At 35.9% G+C, this 22,924-nt stretch overlaps 1 protein-coding gene across 1 annotated transcript in view; it reads right to left on the bottom strand.

Moving 5' to 3' along the window:
* Window positions 1–22,924, bottom strand: part of AASDHPPT (aminoadipate-semialdehyde dehydrogenase-phosphopantetheinyl transferase) — a 41,716-nt gene that overhangs the window by 7,217 nt on the left and 11,575 nt on the right. Inside the window, exons 3-4 of the mRNA XM_037841275.1 lie at window positions 16,857–16,978; window positions 16,070–16,231 (exon numbers count right to left, since the gene is read on the bottom strand). Coding sequence (XP_037697203.1) covers window positions 16,070–16,231; window positions 16,857–16,978 — 284 coding nt within the window. The remainder of the gene's footprint in view (window positions 1–16,069; window positions 16,232–16,856; window positions 16,979–22,924) is intronic.

The following is a 22,924-nucleotide window of genomic DNA, read 5'->3' as shown; positions in this document are numbered from 1 at the left end:
GGAATTTCTCAAAAAGGTAAAGAGGCAGCCAACTCAATGGGAAAAAATTTTTGGAAACCATGTATCTGACAAAAGACTGATATCTTGCATATATAAAGAAATCCAACAACTCAATGACAATAGTACAGACAGCCCAATTATAAAATGGGCAAAAGATATGAAGACAGTTCTCTGAAGAGGAAATACAAATGGCCAAGAAACACATGAAAAAATGTTCAGCTTCACTAGCTATTAGACAGACGCAAATTAAGACCACAATGAGATACCATCTAACACCGGTTAGAATGGCTGCCATTAAACAAACAGGAAACTACAAATGCTGGAGGGGATGTGGAGAAATTGGAACTCTTATTCATTGTTGGTGGGACTGTATAATGGTTCAGCCACTCTGGAAGTTAGTCTGGCAGTTCCTTAGAAAACTAGATATAGAGTTACCCTTCGATCCAGCGATTGCACTTCTCGGTATATACCCGGAAGATCGGAAAGCAGTGACACGAACAGATATCTGCACGCCAATGTTCATAGCAGCATTATTCACAATTGCCAAGAGACGGAAACAACCCAAATGTCCTTCAACAGATGAGTGGATAAATAAAATGTGGTATATACACACGATGGAATACTACGCGGCAGTAAGGAATGATCTCATGAAACATATGACAACATGGATGAACCTTGAAGACATAATGCTGAGCGAAATAAGCCAGGCACAAAAAGAGAAATATTATATGCTACCACTAATGTGAACTTTGAAAAATGTAAAACAAATGGTTTATAATGTATAATGTAGGGGAACTAGCAATAGAGAGCAATTAAAGAAGGGGGAACAATAATCCAAGAAGAACAGATAAGCTATTTAATGTTCTGGGGATGCCCAGGAATGACTATGGTCTGTTAATTTCTGATGGATATAGTAGGAACAAGTTCACAGAAATGTTGCTATATTATGTAACTTTCTTGGGGTAAAGTAGGAACATGTTGGAAGTTAAGCAGTTATGTTAGGTTAGTTGTCTTTTTCTTACTCCCTTGTTATGGTCTCTTTGAAATGTTCTTTTATTGTATGTTTGTTTTCTTTTTAACTTTTTTTTCATACAGTTGATTTAAAAAAGAAGGGAAAGTTAAAAAAAAAAAAAGAAAAACAAGGAAAAAAAGAGATGTAGTGCCCCCTTGAGGAGCCTGTGGAGAATGCAGGGGTATTGGCCTACCCCACCTCCATGGTTGCTGACATGACCACAGACATAGGGGACTGGTGGTTTGATGGGTTGAGCCCTCTACCATAGGTTTTACCCTTGGGAAGACGGTTGCTGCAAAGGAGAGGCTAGGCCTCCCTATGGTTGTGCCTAAGAGCCTCCTCCCGAATGCCTCTTTGTTGCTCAGATGTGGCCCTCTCTCTCTGGCTAAGCCAACTTGAAAGGTGAAATCACTGCCCTCTCCCCTACGTGGGATCAGACACCCAGGGGAGTGAATCTCCGTGGCAACGTGGAATATGACTCCCGGGGAGGAATGTAGACCTGGCATCGTGGGACAGAGAACATCTTCTTGACCAAAAGGGGGATGTGAAAGGAAATGAAATAAGCTTCAGTGGCAGAGAGATTCCAAAAGGAGCCAAGATGTCACTCTGGTGGGCACTCTTACGCACACTTTAGACAACCCTTTTTAGGTTCCAAAGAATTGGGGTAGCTGGTGGTGGATACCTGAAACTATCAAACTACAACCCAGAACCCATGAATCTCGAAGACAGTTGTATAAAAATGTAGCTTATGAGGGGTGACAATGGGATTGGGAAAGCCATAAGGACCACACTCCACTTTGTCTAGTTTATGGATGGATGAGTAGAAAAATAGGGGAAGGAAACAAACAGACAAAGGTACTCAGTGTTCTTTTTTACTTCAATTGCTCTTTTTCACTCTAATTATTATTATTGTTATTTTTGTGTGTGTGCTAATGAAGGTGTCAGGGATTGATTTAAGTGATGAATGTACAACTATGTAATGGTACTGTGAACAATCAAAAGTACGATTTGTTTTGTATGACTGCGTGGTATGTGAATATATCTCAATAAAATGAAGATAAAAAAAAAAGGAAATTACAATAATCAGATATAGTATTACTCAGGGGTGCTTTCATCGTTTATCCTCGTCACATCTTCACACCTTTAAGATACCAAAATTGGGGAAAAATGAAATTCCATAAGGATAAGTTTAAGATAATATGCTTAAAGAGGGAAAAAATATGACTACCTAAGTATCAGAAAAGAAGTAACCTGAACTCCTACATTAAGATAATTTTTCAAAATTTTGGCACAGAGGAGAGTTCTTAATAAATTTTTAGAATATTTTAGTAAATAAAAGCCATGCTTAATCTATAATTGTATGTATGCTTGACAACTGGACATTAAAGAATGTTATTAATGAATGCACTGTTTTGAGCATATCTATGAGTGTTAGATACCCACAGAGACTGACATGTCCTACCACGACTGAAAACAAAGAAAAATATTTTCCCTTGAACTAAACACAAGCTCAAAACATTTATTATAAATAAAATTACTTTTTAGTATAAAATTAGTTAATATATAAATAAGGAAGGGTCCTCCTCAATTCTGTAAGAATGTACTGATAATATGAACATTGTAAACGAGATATTTTATCTGTAATTACTTTAAGAAAACCACTTGAATTAACAATTCTTTAGTGTCTTTAAGGTGATTATCAGGGAGAACTGTTTCATTTAGCTTGCTAGCTATAATGCCAAGATCTCCTGCTTACTTTATCAACTTATTATAAATCAAAAATCAATGAGAGTGATTTCAAAATAAAGCTTCATTATCTACTCAGATCTTATCAGCATCACATAAATACGAAGTTTGACATAGCAAAACTAGAGAAGTTACTTTACAATGACTCAATTACCAAACTGTGTCACGTACTTCACCGTTGTGTTTTGACAATGTTAAATATTAATTCCAATGTCCCATCAGAACAAAAGCTTTACGAGGCCAGGGATTCTGTCCTGAGTCCTTTCTGTAGATATTGGTTGAATAAAAGGAATGAAACAAGAAAGCTAGCTACCAAGGTAGTTAACTCATTTAATTTAATTTAATGCTACTGAACTTAAGACTTATAGTTTAAAGCCAATAGGTTCTAAATTTTCAATACCCCTAAACTTTTCATTTGTTATCCATAAAAACATTGTGAATTAAAAAAAATTCCTATAATCTCTATTAAATCCAAAAGGAACAATAATATTTTATCTTTTCAGGAGATAGTTTAGCATTCAATTAATAAAATTAATCTGCTTCAGTAAAATTGCATGTCATTTTTTTAATACCTACACCATCCTATAAACAAAATGATATACAATCGTTACAGAAAGCAGAAAGAATAACATTTAGGTATCAAAGTGAAGTTTAAGCTATAACTTAAAACCAACATTCATATTTTGCTATTTTTTTCCAAATTTTAACATTTCTACTTTTAAGTTCTTTCTTTTCAAAAGCAAAACAATGAATTTCTATTTCATCTAATCTTATCATTTGAAACTGTGGTGGAAACTTTCTTAACAAAAACTGATTATGCAAATTGAGAGCCTCTGAAAATATGAGATTCCCTTTGGCGTAAGATTTTGGGTTTATTTTCTAGAGCAGTATTTTTCCATGTGTAAGATACAACATTCAGCTAAATGGAAAATCCTTTGAATTTGATGCATTAAATAATGGATTCTTGATTATGTCCAAGCTAGTGTTTTAGGTTTATAAGGAAAGAAAAATGCTAAATAAGATCCTATCTCTGCCCCCAGGGAGCACTGGGGAAGTAAAATAAGTAGGTAAATGCAAAGAATACAAGGCAAAATGTGGTATGCCAGAGGAAAGAAATAAAGAGAAGGCACTCAAAATGTTAAGGAAAAAGCAGAAAGGAAACTGGGGGAATCATGGAAGAAAAGAATATGAATAGGAAAGGGTTGGGGATATTCAAGAAATGGCAGGTTGCAATTTGGCTGCAATGTGGAGTATATATAAGGAAAATGATGACTAAAGACTAAAGCAGGCAGAAGCAAAATAATGAAACAGGAAACCAGTTAGAAGATTACTGCACTGGTCTAAGTCAGATGTAAAGAGGGTTCAAATGAGGGAAGTGGCAGGAGCTGGACAGTTTTCAAGGGAGATCATGGTGAGTTAACTAAACTGATTGGTATGGCAAAGGAAGGAAGAGTAGCAGGAACCAAAAACGGTTTTTGCTTTTCATCCTGGATTAATGTATGATGATACCATTTAAAAGCAAAGTTAGAAAGAAAAATTAACTGGAAGGTTATTTATGATTTTGACCAAATATTTGAAGTCTCTGTGGAATTTTCAGATAGAAATCCATGGCAGTGAGAGGAAGGAGTCTGAAGAACGGAAGAAACTGAAAGATTTGGTAGTTAGACACAGAAAGATGTAGTGCTTGAGACCTTGTGAGTTTATCCATGAGCAGCAAAGGTAAAGACAGATGCTTGGAAATATGTCTATCATTAGAGCATAGCAATGAAGTGCACTTACTGTATCTATTTCAGGGTTTAGTCCTTTGTCCTCTTTTCTACATACTATTCTAGATGGTCTCAAAGACTATTTACCTTCACTAACAGCTCTAGAGGCCTTACAGGTTGTGCCAATCTTCTAAGACACACCCTCAGGGAAACCTGATACTGAATATTGCCCCCTTCTGAGACAAGAGCCTGTTCTGGTCTAGGAAAACGTGATTGGAGTAATCAAGGAAACCAGATGCCTAGACAACAGAAAACTATAATGTACACTAAGAAAAACGAAGACATGGCACAGTCAAAGGAACAAACGTACACTTCGACTGAGAAAAGGAATTGAAACAACTAATGCTAAATCAATTCAACAAGTTTAGGGAAGATATGGCAAAAGAGATGAAGGGCATAATGAAAACACTGGGCAAACATAAGGTAGAAATTGAAAGTTTAAAAAAACAACTGGCAGAATCTATGGAAATGAAAGGCACAACACGAGATGAAAGACACAATGGAGACATACAAAAGCAGATCTCAAGAGGCAGAAGAAAAACTCAGGAACTGCAGAACAAGACACCTAAAATCCTACACACAAAACAAAAGATAGGGAAAAGAATGGAAAAATATGAGCAACATCTCAGGGAACTGAATGACAACATGAAGTGCATAAATGTATGCGTCATGGGTGTTCCAGAAGGAGAAGAGAAGGGAAAATGGGCAGAAGCAATAATAGAGGAAATAATCAATGAAAATTTCCCAACTCTTATGAAAGACAGAAAATTAAAGATTCAAGAAGTGCAGCATACCTGAAACAGAAAAGATCTGAGTAGTCCTACGCCAAGACACTTAATAATCAGATTATCAAATGTCAGAGAGAATCCTGAAAGCAGCAAGAGAAAAGCGATCCATCACGTACAAAGGAAGCTTGATAAGACTGTGCAGATTTCTCAGTAGAAAACATGGAGGCAAGAAGGAAGTGGTGTGATATATTTAAGATACTGAAAGAGAAAAACCACCAACCAAGAATCCTATATCAAGCAAAACTGTCTTTCAAATATGAGGGAAGTTTAAAATATTCTCTGACAGACAAGACAATGAGAGAGTTTGTGAACAAGATACCTGTGCTACAGGAAATACTAAAGGAAGCACTACAGACAGATAGGAAAGGACAGGAGTGAGAGGTTTGGAACACAATTTTGGGTGATGGTAGCATAGCAATATAAGGACACTGAACAAAGATGACTGTGAGTATGGCTGAAAGAGGAAGGTTAGGAGCATGTGGTACACCAGAAGGAAAGAGGGAAGATAAAGACTGGGACTGTATAACTCAGTGAAACCTAGAGTACTCAACAATTGTGATAAAATGTACAAACGTGTTTTTTCATGGAGAAAAAATGAATGTCAACCCTGCAAGGTGTTAAAAATGGGTGGTTATTGGGGAAAAAATACAATCAGTGAAAACCAGAGACTGTAGTTAACAGAAACATTGTATTATGCTTCCTTTAATGTAACAAAGGCAATATACCAAAGCTAAATGCATATAAGAGGGGGACATAAGGGAGGGGTATGGGACTCTTGGCATCGGTGATGTTGTCTGACTCTTTATTTCACTTTAGTTTAATTCTATCTTTCCTTTTGTTGCTTCCTAGTTGTCATGTTATTGTGTGCTTTTTTCTTTTTTCTTTTTCTTTTGTCTCTCTACCTTCTTTGACTCTTCCTCCTTTGTGGAAGAAATAGAGATGTCCTTATATAGATAGTGGTGATGGTGGTGAATACATAAATACGTGACCATACAGGGAACCATCGTTTACTTAGGATGGGAATGTATGGTGTGTGAACAAAACCATATTAAAAAAAAAATAGGTTGATGAAACACTGAGGGCACTATATTGAGTGAAGTAAGACACATAAGGACAAATATCGCAGGGTCTCACTAATGTGAACTAATTATAATATGTGAACTCATAGACATGAAATACAAGTTACCAGGATATAGAACAAGGCTCAAGAGTGGGGAGCGGTTGCTTATTATGAGCAGAATGTTCAACTAGGTTGATCTTAAGTGTTTGGAAATGGACAGAGGTGATGGTAACACATTGTGAGAATAACTAACAGTGCTGAATGGTGCATGAATCTGGTGGAAAGAGGAAGCTCAGCGTCACGTATGTCACCAGAAGGAAAGTTAGAGGTTAAAAGATGGGAATGTATAAAACAGTGAATCTTGTGGTGGGCCACTTCCGTGATTAACTGTACAAATATTAGAAATCTCTTTCATGAACCAAAACAAATGTACGACACTATAACTAGAAGTTAATAATAGAGGGGCATATAGGGAAAAAATATACCTATTGCAAACTATACACTATAGTTAGTACTATTTTATCAGTCTTTCATCAACAGTAACAAATGTACTATACCAATACTATGAGTCAATAATGGAGGGGGGTTGTTAGGGGTATGGGAGAATTTGAATTTCCTTTTTTTTTTGATGTTTATTTCTTTTCTGGACTAATGAAAATGTTTTAAAAATTAAAAAAAAATTAACTGTGGTGATGGATACATACCTATTATGATGGTACCATGAGCCATTGATTGTATACTTTGGATTTTTGGATAATTGTATGGTATGTGAACAATCTCAATAAGATTAAATTTTTTAAAAAAAGGACATTACTGAGATGTAAGAAAAAACTAGAATATAGACTGTAAGCTTTATATCAATGTTAAATTCCTTGAACTTGGTAACTACACTTAAGATGAATACCAAGCGAATATCCTTGTTCTTAGGAAATGTACGTGACAGAATTAAGTGTTCAAAGAGCATGACGTCTAAAACCCACACCCAAGTGTCCAGAAAATGGATTGATAAGCCAAACAGATGTACTGATAAACTGATGGATAGATCGAATGATACAGCAAATATAGCAAAATGTTAAAATTTGTGGATCTGAATATCTGAGGGGTTAGGTGTTATGTTGGAGTTCTCTGTGTGGGGTTTGTATTATCTTTGTAACTATCCTATAGGTTTGAAAGTACTTCAAAATAAAAAATTTAAAATTAAAACAACAACTATAATCCCTGATATACACTGCTTGCTGGGGATTTTTCCTGTCTCCAACCCAGGCAATATCACTTTCTATAATGGTCTGTGTACTTAAATTTAGTCTCCAAATAGATATGAAAAAAAAAAACCTAACCATGGGGCTAATGGGAATATAACTGGCAGTTTAGGAAGTAATATTTATGTTGTAAAGAAAGGGGAAGGGAAGCAGATTGCTACCAAGTTGATATAAATCATTCATTTGGAATTAGGCATAAAAAGTGGGGAGAGGCTGAACCTTCTTCCCTTGTTTCCAGTTTACTAAAGGAGCTAGACTCTATACTGTGAGAATAGAAGGCAACTTTATTTTTTCTCACCACTTCCCTTTACACAATTACTAACAACTGATTTTTTTCCTTCCCCTGGATGAAATCCAGAAGAGATCTCATATATGGCATTTCTGGTCACTCTCAAGTATTAAATTTTCTCTGAATCAAGATGTTTTATCCTATTTGATACAAATGAAGGTGTTAACTCTCATCTGATACAAAGCTTCTTCCTGAAACTTCCTCTAGCTCAAACCTAATTCAGGGTTGGAAGCCTCCATTAGGGAAGGGGAGCAGCATTGATTCTGTCTCTCTTTCTAACTCCATATACTCCCCTTCATTTACTCTGCTGCCTCTTGTCGTCTAGGATGGGTGATCTGAGAATGTGTGAGTGAGGATGGGAAGAGGGTGGAGGAAAGAGAGGAGAGGTGAAGGGCTATAAAGATCATTCTTGACCGTTATGGTTGTACAATGAAATCATAGGCTATTCTCAGCTATATGTCTGAAGGTTGGATCCTTAACTTGTGGGACAGTTTGGAGATGCCCTGACAAGGAACTCCTATCTGTAAGTTCCTTGACTCCAGGGATGGCTCCTTTGGGTCTATGCTTCCTACTCTCCCCTCAGTCCCTGGTTTCTGGCTGTCCACACTGCCAGACTTACTGTTAGGTTCACTTACCCCTCCTAGGCCTGTTTATACTTTGAAAAAAGAAAAATCCACACTTCAATACATGCAACTAAAGTACACTTTTAAAAAAAGTAATTACTCATATTTTCAGAACTGGTACATCTAATAGACGAAACACTAAGATCTATTCAGTGAAGAACTTTATTCTTCCATGGATGCTTTCAAATATGCCCCAGTTCTCCCTTCCCAGTTCCTGCACAAGGCCTTAGACAAATCCCATAGCTCTTTCATCACTCTCAGGTGTAACAATCCCATTTTGGTCACAGAACACATGCACATTCTTCTGCCTGCCCTTACCTTGCTCTTCTATTCCTATTCCACTGTTATTATTAGGGTGGGGGACAGAGAGGAAGAAGACTGGAGAAAAGGGGCCAAGTAATGATGAGTACTATTGTAATTCAGTTCTTGGAGCCCTGTGTTATATCAAGGAGTCTATCTGTGGAATTTTCAGAGAACTACTTCCAATTTTTTAGCACTGCACCATTCCCTGGAGCTAGAAAAATATTTAATAGGCGACTTCTTGTAATACCTGTCCCTCAGCAACTAATACACAGTAAAATGCCTACTGTCTCTCTTTTAGGTTCCTCTTGGGTGGAATTCTCTCAAGATACTTCAATTGTTGCTGTTCTACACATCTATTTGGTACACAGGAACTCGATCATCTTTGTCCCCCAGTATAGTGCAGCTGGCCCAACTGCTGACTCTTCCCATCTCATCCTGCAAACTAGGGCTACTCCAGCCAGGATCTTGCTGCTTTCAAACTTCTCCATTTGAAAAGTACTAGTCTATTTCCACAATAGCTCCAAAGTCCTGGGAACACAAGTCAAGTTTTCCTACAAACTCTCCTTATGCTCTCTACTCTACTTCAGTGGCCACAGAGACGGGTTGAGTGTTCCACCTAAGCAAGACCACTTTCCCAACTCTCCCCCCACCTCCACATACTTCTCTTACATATAGGCTGGTTTGAGTGGTGGTTACTGGACCAGTTTTGCTATCCTAGTAAGTGTTACATGTATGTGCCTTGCACTTCTTTTTATAATAAAGCAAAAAGAGAAATTCTATTTAACATACTTTATATTTGTTTTTGAAAAGAAAACCTATTCCATACTAGATATTAACATAATGAATGTTGACTTCTTAAAAGACCTCAAATATTTTTAATTAAACATGGAAAAACAGAAAGATTGCTACCTAACGCTAATTCAGTTAACTTTTAAACATAAAATAACGTTTTCATTGATTAACCCAGAAGAATGTATATAAATCACTTTGAAATATGCAATATATTTCTAAAAGTGAAATTTTCCTCTAAAAAGTTGTGAAAAATATCAAAAATAAAAACTATTTATTGTAAGAAAAAAAAATAAATGCAGTTCACCTAGAAATAAATCTTTAAAAAACTTAAATCAAATCTACCCTAAAATAAATATTACAAAATCTCAATTCACATAACAGAATACTCTTTAAAAAAAAAAAAGTAATATCTGCAAAACTAAAAAAGACGGTGTTAAAATTCTAACTCCACAACTACTCAAACACCTAACTGCCTTCTGAACATCAATGATTTGTCTCCAACCTGCCTTTATTTAATGTACACATAAATTTGTTTTCCAGTTGTAAAGATTCTTTTTTAACTAAGCAGCATATAATACATAAGCATTATTTATACGCATAACAATGTGTTTAATATAAGCAGCCTTTTCCACATTGATGCAAGTTATTATTAAGCATAATCTTTAAGGTTGCAAGAAGAAGCTAACCTAGTTTGCTCCATAGTGTTCTTATCTTGTGATGCAACAGACTGAATTATGAACCCCCTTAAAGCACATGTTCTTAATCTTAATCTGTGTTCTGGTGAGTACCTTATCAGTTAGGGTGTAGTCAGTTAAATCAGGGTGGGTCTTAACCTTTGTTACTAGAGGCCTTGTAAAAAGAAGAAACCAGAAGACAGTAATCAGAGAAAGCTGCAGTGAGAAGCTGGAAGTCAACGGAAACTGGAAGAGCAGACACAAGGAGAGAGAGAGAGCCATATGGCGGGAGACAAAGATGTAAGCCAAGGAACCCTAACGATTGAAGCAAGCCAGCACCAGAACAAAAAGTCAGATGAAGTAAAGCCCTGCAATACCTTGATTTGACTTCTAGCCTCTAAAACTATAAGCCAATATTCTTGTTTTTCAAACCAAGCCATTGTGCGGTATTTGTCATAGCAGCCTGGCAAACTAAGACAGGTGGTTTCCGATTTTTCCCTAGTCATAAATAATGATACAATTAACATACAACTTATTTTCTACTGAATGCAGAAGCTAAAGGTAAATTTTTAAACATACAGGATTCTATGGGTTTATTTTCGTATGGCTGAGCCTGCCCCTTTAAATATGAAAATATGTGATTTTGGTATAATTTTTAAAGTTGTACTACCTTTTAAAATGGCATCCTAAATATAATTTACTCTTTAATTGATAGAATCCCTACTTTACCTGGTATCTTAGCAATTGACGCAGCTCTCATTCTTAATTACTTTCTTCCCATGGATCCCCTGACACCCTCTCTTAACTTACTTCTTACCATTTTAGTCATTCTTTTCAGTTTCTTTTATTCTACCTTTAAATACCAGTACTCTCAAGGCTCTGTTCCAGGCCATCTCTTTTCTCACTTTATACTTTCTCCTTAGGTAACCCTATAGCTTTAACCACGAGTTTCTCTACATAGATTTCAATTTCTAGCCTCTCCTCAGGTAATCACATTGCTTCAACTTCAAATCCCACAGCTTCAACTACCATCCATATGCTAACAGTTATGATTTTTTGTCTCCAGTCCAGCCCTTGACATCTTCACTTGATTATTTCTGTGACATCTCAAACTTAACATCTCAGTTCTCCAGTGTTCTCAATCTCAACAGGTAGTCATAAGTCACCAAATTGCTGATAACAACTTTGATACTTCATTTCCTTAATCTTTACACACCATCACAGAGAGAAGCTGGTCTTCTTAAAATACAAGAAGAGATAATCAGTGAACACCTCCTATTTTATCCACTCATCACCAATTCCTTATTCTGGGAACTGCCCTTCTCTGCACACTATTCACACTATCCACTCGTCACCAATTCCTTATTCTGGGAACTGCCCTTCTCTGTACGCTATTCAGGTGATTACAGCAGAACAACCATATTGTAATATAACCCATTCACTGGTGTCTGGACACCTGACACAACCTGGACCAATCACAGATTACTCCCTTGGCTAAAATGACTGGTCTGGAGATAAACACCTGATCCAATCTGGGCCAGGGAGTCACTTCACCAGGGGTTTTGTGCTTGAAACAGAAAGGGGGAACACTGGTCTCTTTGGGTTTTTAACTGTAAGTTATGGGCAGGAGTGGCAGGTAGCCATGTTTCCTGCTATGCAAACCAGAGAAGTTGAGAAAGCTGTAACAGAGAATAAGAAGCAAGGTTGGGAGAAAACTGAAGCCAAGACACATAGAAAGGCAAAAATTAGAAATAAAAAGGACCTGCCTCTAGCTAATTCTGAGAACCATTTACATGAATCACTTTAGTAGCCTGTAATAATTTCTTTCCGGCTTAAATAAGTTTGTGTCGTCTTTCTCTCACTAAAAAACAAGATTCGCTAGAAACAGAAAACACAGAAAAAGACCAACATCTTTAACCCAACCAATAATGCCCTGCAAGAGCTTACCAACCTCATTTGGAACCTCTCAAATCCCCTCATCACAGTCAGCCAAAGTAGCTTCCTTTGGCTCTTCAAACACTCAAAATTTTTTCCATTTAAGGGTCTTTACAGAGCTGTTTTCTATGTCTAGGCTTCTTCCTGATTCCTGTTTTATTTAACTCACTATGACTATCTTTCAATGTTACATACTATCACAGTATCCCTGACTTCACCTTCAGAGCACCAGCACCACATTCCAGTTTTGTCTGATTTCAGTGCCTAGCCTCTCCCAAAATAATTTCATATACATCAAAAATAAAAATATGGGGGAGGATCTAAGATGGCGGCATAGAGAGGAGTGGAAGCTAAGTAGTCCCTCTGGAACAATTAAAAAAAAAACAGAAACAACTAGTAGATAATCTGGAATAACTGCAGGGAACAGATGTGACCGGCCACTCATACACCAACCTGAATTGGGAGGAGTGCCCAAGATCACAGCATAAAATCTGTAAGTAAGAACTGCAGATCCAAATTGGGAGACCCCTCCCCCACAGCCCGAGTTACAAAGCCTCATGGTGCCAGAGAGAAACTTTCTCCCAGCAAGCAAATACAGATCAGCTGAGCTCCAACTGAGGTTTTAATTAGTGAGTGTGAACTGCTCACTACGAGGTACGAATCCCCAACAAGTAGGCAGAGGCTTTGGGTGACAACTAACCTTGGAAAGCCAGAGGGTCACCTCGGACTAGCTCTGTTCCTTTTTCAACTCAGTGGAGAAAGCCTCCGCCATTTTCAGTTCTCAGTTCTGTGACCCAGACAAGGGTGTGGCACAGGCAGAGAGAGACCACTGAAATGCTAATGACCTCCCCCTAAGGCGTCTATCTTCTCTAAGAGGAAAGGGGTGGGGCCAAGCTCTGCAACCTGCCTTTCATTCAGAACTTACACCAGTCAAGAATTACAGGCTAATCTTTGCATCAGGCAGAGAGCACCCCTGCATGGCCAGGCGGCCCGGGGCTTCCCTTGAGGGATGATGCACACTAGTGATGTAGCACAGCCTTCCCTTAGCAGAGGTCCTGGAAGATCACAGCTGAGAAGGGGGGCCCGCTCGGAAAACCCAGGGACGCTACATCAATGCCGGTGGTTTGTGGGTCAGCGACAGAGAAAATCTGGGGCAAAACTGAAATGAAGGCTTCGACTCTTGCAATAGCCTTGAATCTCCGCGAACACCTGGGAGGTTTGAATATTAAAGTGGCCCTGCCTCCCTGACCACCCAGACACACGCACCACGTTCAGGGCGGACAGCTCCAACAATAAACCCAAATTGAGTTCACCAACTGAACCCCACAAAAATCATTTCCCCACACATCACAGAGACAGAGTTAGGGAGAACTGACTTGAGGGGTATAGGTGACTCGCAGACACCATCTGCTGGTTAGAGAAAGTGTACACCACCAACTTGTATTTCTGAAAAAATTAGATTGGTATTTTTTTTTTTTTTTTTTACAACTTGAAAGAACCCTATCAAGCAAAGCAAATGCCAAGAGGACAAAAACAACAGAAAATCTTAATGCATATGATAAAACCAGATGATATGGAGAACTCGATCCCCAAACACCGAAATCAAAATATCAGAAGAGACACAATACTTGGCACAATTAACCAAACAATCACAATCGAGGAATAAAAACATGGCACAGGATATCAAAGACATGAAGAAGACCATGGAACAGGATAAAAGGGACATAAAGAAGACCCTAGAAGAGCATAAAGAAGAAATTGCAACATTAAATAAAAAAACAGAAGATCTTATGGAAATAAAAGAAATTGTTAGCCAAATTAAAAAGACTCTGGATACTCATAACACAAGATTAGAGGAAGTTGAACAATGACTCAGTGTCCTAGAGGTCCAGAGAACAGAAAATGAAAGAACAAAAGAAAGAATGGAGAAAAAAATAGAAAAAATTGAAATGGCTCTCAGGGATACGACAGATAAAATAAAACGTCCAAATGTAAGACTCATTGGTGTCCCAGAAGGGGAAGAGAAGGGTAAAGGTCTAGAAAGAGTATTCAAAGAAATTGTTGGGGAAAACTTCCCAAACCTTCTACACAATATAAATACACAAAGCATAAATGCCCAGCAAACTCCAAATAGAATAAATCCAAATAAACCCACTCCGAGACATAGTCTGATCAGACTCTCAAATACTGAAGAGAAGCAGCAAGTTCTGAAAGCAGCAACAGAAAAGCAATTTACCACATACAAAGGAAACAACATAAGACTAAGTTGTGACTACTCAGCGGCCACCATGGAGGCGAGAAGGCAGTGGCATGACATATTTAAAACTCTGAGAGAGAAAAATTTCCAATCAAGAATACTTTATCCAGCAAAACTCTCCTTCAAATTTGAGGGAGAGCTTAAATTTTTCACAAACAAATGCTGAGAGAGTTTGCCAATAAAAGACCTGTCCTACTTCAGATACTAAAGGAAGCCCTACCGACAGAGAAACAAAGAAAGGAGAAAGAGATATAGAGAATTTTAACAGACATATATAGAACCTTACATCCCAAATCACCAGGACACTCATTTTTCTCTAGTGATTACGGATCTTTCTCCAGAATGGACCATATGCTGGGACATAAAACAAACCTCAATAAATTAAAAAACAAAAAACAAAAAACAAAAAAACAATTGAACATTTTCAAAGTACAATCTCTGACCACAATGGAATACAAATAGAAGCCAATAATTTTTGAATTGTAACTCCACTATTTACTTCCTAAATGATACAAAATACACAAACTCTAATGACAAATCAATGGTTTTGAACTCAATGTAAAATATGTAACTTTTGACAAGAATTATATAAAGGTGGGGGAATGGAGGAGTATAGGTACACAGTTTATGTGTCCTATTGAAATCAAGTTGGTATCAAAGAAAAACAAGATTGTTATGGATTTAAAAGTTTAATTTTAAGCCCCACAGTAAACACAAAGAAATTATCAGAGAATATGACCATAAAGATGAAAAGTAGAGTATTGGTTAAGAGAAATGGGGGAAGGGGCAATGGGGAGTTAAGAAATGAGTGTAGGGTTGCTGTTTGAGGTGAAGGGAAAGTTCTAGTAATGGATGGTGGGAAGGTGATAGCATTACAATATTCTAAATGTGATTAATCCCAGTAATGGAAGGCTAGGGAGGGGGTGGAATGGGAAGATTTAGGCTGTATATATGTTTCCACAATTGAGAGGAAAAAAAAAAAAAGTCTAAACAGATGACAATTGAATGCCAAGGATGACCCTGGATGGGATCTGAGGATGGAGGACAGGAGGCTCAAAGGGACACAGTTGAGAAATAAGGAAAAGGAAATACAGAATGTAAGCTTTGTATCATTGTCAAATCTCTTGTACTTCTTAGCTGCGCTTAATGGGATTGCATAAAAGAATATTCTTGTTCATGGGAATTATACATGCAAATTATAGTGTTTGTTCAAGGATGTGTGCAGCTAGCTCTCGTATGTTCAGAAGACAAGAGCAACAGATGATGGATGATAGATAGGAAGAGAGAGAGGGAGGGAAGGAGGGAGGGAGGGAAAGAAATAGCAGTGTAACAACATGTTAAAGTTAGTGGATCGGGGTATCGGGGGAGGGGGTTCAGGGAATGCTGGAGTTCTGTGTATGGGGTTTCTATTGTTTTTGCAACTGTTCCTATAACTTTGAATTTATTTCAAAATACAACTTAAGAAAAAAAAAGCAATTGAGAAAATGACACAACAAAAAAATAAATAAAAAAAATTAAAATATGGAAATTCTAACAGTTATAACGATTCTGATAAAATTTCTTACCTCAAATGCCCATTCTTTTTCTTCCTCCCCATCCAGGAACAAGCGTGTTTCTTTATAAACTTGGCCTATATCCAGGTTTAATGGTGATATATCAAATTCAAGCCGCTGTAATTCAAATCCTAGTCCAACGCCAATGGCTTTTATGAAGCTTTCTTTCAGTGCCTAAGATACAGAGAGACTTACATTTTCTCATAGTGTTATTTAGTGGACACTTTCCTAAGATCTACAGGCCCAATACATCTGGATTTTCAACTCTACATTATGGCTACAATACATTTATTTTTTCCCTTATAATAGAATGGAGATAAACTACTTGTGTAATATTAAGAAAAGTCATTTAAACTGTCTGTGCCTCCATTCCCTCATCTGTAAAATGGGATAATAAGCACAGCCACCTCATAGAGGTGTTATGAAAATTAAATTAACTAACTTAAGAAGTTAGTAAATGCATGGCATTTAGTAAATGAAGTGTCCATTAGATAACGCCTCATGTGTACGAGTTCCTTCAAAACAGAAAATATTTATAAATGGTGACAAACTGTCTTGCTTTAGTTTTAAGAATAAGTGCCTTCTAATTGAGCATTGTATATAGGTTAAATTTTCTTCAAATAAAAGCCATTATATTGTAATACTGTATACACAAAAATCATGGCATTCCCAAGTAATGACCTATTTTTTCAATTACTGTATGAACTGCTGGGTAACAAGCACTTTTGCTCCTAAATATTTAACAAGGATAATGGAATCATTATGGATTTTTATTTTCAAAATTGGAAAGAAATTATACCCAATTCCTATAAAACATATCCAGCTGAGTCCATTCGTCCTTAAAGCTTCTGATTGTTTCCCATTCTTTGTTGGTAAACTTTCTTTTCATAATATGAAAGAACTCTGGAATTGAACCACGACCTGTCGACAAGAAAATATAGAATTAAAAATAGCTGTTCTATAACCAAAACTGTTAAAGACAACACAAAAAAGACAACTATAGGCCAACCTTACTAATGAATAGTTATAATAATCCTAAAGAAAAAATATACAATGAGAAGCACAGTTTAGCCCAGAGACAGGAAAATGGTTTAGAATTAACCAGTTAAATTCTGTCAATTATTAAATTAAATTTAATATAGGAGAAAATCCATATGGTTATATCAAAAAATGTTCCCAAAAATACTTAATAAAATTCAGCAGCCACACCTGTTTTAAATTCTAAGTAATCAGAAGAAAATTTCCTGAATGTGATCAAATGTTTATGAAGAACCCACATATCATGGGGTTTAAAATTTTACTTCATTATGTAATAGGGATAAAAGGGAGCAATTTCTTTATTGTAATTTTTGGGAATTATTAGAAAGCAAAGATCATTCTTTTATTCTACGTTATCGCTGTGTTTGGAAAATATACACTTATTTCCTTCAAAGTAATTATTTATCAACATGTTTTGCAATATGACTTCTCCAAATAAAAACAACAGATTTTAATTTCCATCGTTTTCTGAGATGACAATGTGAAGTATGCTTATTTTGAAAAATATGGAAATTATCCCAGTATTCATTCTTCAATTCAACACATATTTACTGGGTGTCTAACAAAGGCATGGTGCTAGGTGCTGACATTGTTTTTAGGCTTAGGGAACTCACCAAGCCATTTACAATACCATGTACTGGGAACCATGTGGTACAGACTAGAAGATCCCTTCACTGTGACAAGAACCACCATCCTGGACAGTAACTTTGCAAGTGCTCTCATGATTACACTCCTAGGAGTTAGTTAATTTTAAGAAACAACAGAGGCAAGAATGGAAGAAAATCAGAAATTTTGTTAGTAAAGAGATTTTTTCCCCACTCAAATGAAAACATTCACTGCATTTGTGAGACTAGACTAAAATAACGAACTTATTAGACTAATAAGACACGCGAAAAAAATTTAAGACCTTTCAATAACCTTCTTCCCTAGAAAAACTAAATATTTGTAACAGTAGAATACATACCTTTTTCTAGTATTTCAAAGTTTTTTTTAAAGTATGTCATAGTTTTCAATGGGCCAGAGGTCAAAACTACAGAACTCTTCTCTTTGGTAGAAATAAACATTATGAATAAGTGCTACATCAAAATGCAAGGCACAGATTAAAGCATGTAAACAATGTTTTATTTGTAGCACCATTTTTCTGTAGCATTTTTGTGGTAATAACTACTCAGAAGGGATAAAGCATTTTTTTGAACCCCTTTAAAAAATATTCTACACAGAGCAAATACTATCACTGGCTTACAGTTTAAAATGTCAACTTCCAGTTATAAAATAAAAAAAAAAAAAAAAAAAAAAAAACTCTACGTCTCTCTTTGCTGAGAAACTAATGGATCAGAATTCTCAATTATACTATTTAAAGATATAACATTAGAAAGAAACTTTAACCATAAAATAAAGTCAATGTTTTACTTTTAAACTTATCAAATTTAAGACACAGTGAGGTAACTGTCTACTAGAAAAGGTAAGTAGCATAAGAGGTTATTTTTCATTTAAGAAATTGGTTTCTTCTTAATCAGAATTCTTTAAATGTAAGTGTTTGATGTGCCTGACAGTTTCAATTTTTTTCCCTAGGAACTCTTTTAACTAAATCTAATCATTTTGCTAACTTCATTACAATGAATGGAGAAAGGGCCTCTCCCATACTCAATAGAAGAGAACTATGTTGCCTTCCTACTATACTCCCTCTATCTTTTCCCTGTCACACCTCCAAAAACAAAGAACCAAATCATTCCTACCTATACTGTCAGAAACATTTCATGCAATTCACCAAACATCTTTATTTCTATCATGAAGTACAAAATGAATTTGCATTTTTTTTTGCAATTTGAAGAATGGATCATAAACCAATTATCAGAATAAATAATTATTCTAACGGTATAAACAAATTAAATTCATCAATATTTTTTAAGGGCATGCTACAAGGAGTGACAATTTTAGATTTTCTAGAGCAGTGCTGTCCAAGTAACACTTTTTATGATTATAACAATAGTCTACACCTGTGCTGTCCAATGTGGCAGGCATTAGCCATATATGGCTAGATCACACTTGAAATGTGGTTAGTGTAACCGAGGAACTGAATTTTTTTTTTAATTAGTTTTAATTTACATTTACATATCCACACATGCTAGTGGCTACCATATTGGACTATGCCGTTCTAGAAGACACAAAGTTGAGTTAGCAGCACCCTTCTCTCTTCAGGGATTTAGAGTCATAATTTTAGAATTTTCCTTTGAGGCTGTAATTGAATTCCCTTATTTATAAAAGCCAAAACAGCTCCAACAACAACAAAAAAGCTGAAAATAGAACCCTAAGGGATGTGATTCCCAGAACTACAGGAAAAGATATGGTAAAATACATGGTATGGCTCTCTTATCATATTTCTCCAGAATACTAAACTTATGTGTTTGTCTATCTTTACTAAGCATGGATTTTCTATCATCATTCATTTGCGTATAGAATATGTACAAATATTACACTAATATGTACTGAACCAATGGTTAAAACATATTGATCATGGTTCTTTCCTTCACACAGAGTATAACAGGACTATCAGAGAGCCTGGCTCAAGGTAGTAAAATAGGTGAACCACATATTTATTGAATGAATAAACAAATGTTAACTTATTATTTGTTAAGATACTTCCTTAATGCTCTATTGCCCTATATTCTTAGTTCACGGTTACATTATTTTTAGAGAAATCCTTGGAGGTTCTCTACAGATTCTATTAACTTAGCTTGTCTACTCTAATTCCAGCTACCATTTTTAGAGCACTCAACTCCAAAATCTGAAATTTCCAACTATGTGATAACAACTCTTAAAGTGATAGCTACCACACTCTGTAGACATTTCTTATGGGGAGAAATATGCCTGGAAAAAAGCAGATGTCAAATCCCCCTATTTAATTCTTTACTAGCATTTAATCACTAATTTACTCCATTCAACAAACTAAACTCTTATTATGATCATTCCCTTTAAAAATATGGCAGTATCACGAGAAGCAAAACATACACAGTCCTTATCTTCATTTCTCCTACAGTAAACCAAGCACTTATAACACAGTTATCTCAAGGGCTGAAAATGTCAGTTCTCCCACAAAACGGGTTTATGATTCCCCTATTTCAAAACAGTCAAAATGGTTTCTTCTTGTTTAGCCAAGAAATATTTCTGGTAACCTTACAATGATATGTGGTCCTTCAGATCAAGACAAGATCCTCATTCATTTTCAAGTTCATCAGACTCATTTAACTCACCTACTCCTTAGCCTTCTATTATTCTTAAGAATATTTAATTTCAATCCACAATATGAAATGATGTCTACTGTTTGTTATGTGTCCATATTAATGTAGAAAAAAAACAAACTAGTCTTTCTTACAAGTATCCCAGCAAAGCTACAAAGTCATTTCATATAATAGCACTGAAATATTAAACTGTGATTCTAAGAGCCCTAAAGCAGGGGACTCACAGCCTTTTGGGACCATGGACCCTTCTGGTAGTCTGGTGCTTATTCTCCAACATCTTATTAAGACTAATTGGAAGGCCCTTAATAAAAACTGTTTTGTTAAAATGCATGACTAGTTCATATTTGCTTGGCAAATAACACCCCAAAGAACACCTAAAGAAAGTAAAGAAAGAAAACTTCTAAAAGTTATGAAAATAAAACTGGAAATTTTAAATATTAGGAGTACTATATCTATGTGAATCATAAATTATTTCCTTTTGAGTGGATTCTGGTACAAACGTGTAAATAATAACAATGGGAGAAATATCTGCCTTGGATTTGAAAGACAGCATTACGTATTTTGAGTAAAACCATAGTTTAAACAGAATAATATCCCCAAAAACTAAAATTTAAAAAGATATGCCTGTTGCCATCTACAGTATCATTTTGTTTGTTGGTTTCTTCACGTTATAATTTCATAACCTTCAAAGAAGCCCTCTGATTTTTAACTAAATATGATGGAGCAATCAAGTGAAAAACTTTAAATATGCAAGCTAATAAAAAACTGACTGATTAACATTATAAGCAATATAGCACAACCACTGGAAAACAATCACATAATTGATTATATACAGCTAAAAACATATCCAATAGCGTGCATTTTCATATACCTTGGGGAGCATCCTGTCTGCTCCACAAAGAAAGAGATATGACAGCCAACAGGAAAAAATGATTTTTTAAGTATTCGGCCAAAGCACAACAGCGCCACAGAGTGGCATCTAGATGCAAATACACGGGTAGGATGAATATTCTGTCAAATAGTTTACCTAGGTAATTGGAATTAAAAAAATCAGCAGGAAATATCAGAACAGTAAATATGTCCCTCGAACTATCTGAAGACAGCAGAATTATGAGACTACAAAAATTGGCAAATCTGCCTAATAATTCCATTACATATTCAAGTAAATTACACCCTTCTATTTATAGCACATATACCAACTGAGTAAGAATCATATACATTAGAAAGATAAAGTGAGTGAAAAACTTACACAAAACAACCAGGCAAGTTTAAGAAAACCAGATTCCCTGTCTTATACCTTTATCTAAAGGAAAAATAGTGTTAGATATTAAGTATTCAGTAATGATTAACAAAGACTGCACAGCAACTAAAAAGTTTACTGAATACACTGTAGTAATCTATAACAAAATAATTTAGAGCCAACATCCTAATCAGGTACTGGAGGCCTACAAAAACATCTTTTGCGTACCAGTACAAAGAACAGCTAGAGATGACAATGGAGAAGTAGATGCAAACGTGACAGAGGGTCATGTTAAGGGGACTTAATTTTATTGTATGTACAATGGAAATCAACTTAAAAGTTTTAAGTAAACTGATGTAGGTATTTTAAAGACCACTCTGTATGGAAAATACACTGACGGGGTAAGGGCAAAAGTGAAAAGGGGAAACCAATTAGGAGTCAAGAGAGGTAGTATGATGGAAGGAGATAAGGAATAGGTCCACCACCTTCCAAGCTATCATATAATACCACCACCTAATTTATACTTAATGTAATTTAGCTTACCATCTAAGGGCTGTTCAAGAGAGTAATTTTGTGATATAATCATTTCCAAGTTAATAAATTCATATTACAGTGTATCTCAAAATATTTCTATAGGTCATTTTGTCCTGTTAATTAGTATCCAGCAAAGTTTATGATAAAAATTTAAACTTGAAAATGAAAAATCATGGGAGGAAAAACTATGATTTTTTCCCAAATTTAAATCAAAATTTTGTACTGTATCTTGTCTATCTTATCTTGCCTTATTTTGTAAATATGACAACTGAACAATTCATACAACTATCTTTCCTTTATACTTATAACCATAAAAGTTCTATTGGTAGATTAAAAATTTAAAAATGAGGGGAAAACATCCGAATTTCCCAATTGAGGGTAGCAAATTATAATGACCTAAAAAAGAGCATTCTCTCTGGGTTAGGAATGTACTGCACTGGAAGCACAGCTATGCTAGGGTCAGATAATTTTATAATCCCTCTATGGTGAACATTGCATTGAACATATTTACTGAGTGTTTGATATACATACCAGTTACTGACATAAGGTTCCTTTCTCCATTAAGCTGAGAAACAGCCAAATGAAAGCAAATGACCTAAATATTAAAATAACCCAAACAAAATCATTCAAAAAAGCTGGGGGGAAAAAAGTCTAATAAAACATAATGAAACTGAAAGACAGCAGGGTAAAAAGATGTACTATTTCCTTCGTCCTCTAGGGCAGCTAGTAAATAGCCAGAACTATCTGGAACAACTGTTTGGAGGACTTCTGTGACCAGATAAACATCGTACACCAGTCTGGAATGGGTGGAAGGGC

Source organism: Choloepus didactylus, chromosome 6, assembly GCF_015220235.1.
Source record: "Choloepus didactylus isolate mChoDid1 chromosome 6, mChoDid1.pri, whole genome shotgun sequence".
Classification (NCBI taxonomy): Eukaryota; Metazoa; Chordata; class Mammalia; order Pilosa; family Megalonychidae; genus Choloepus; species Choloepus didactylus.
This window is presented reverse-complemented; position numbering and strand designations above follow the sequence as displayed.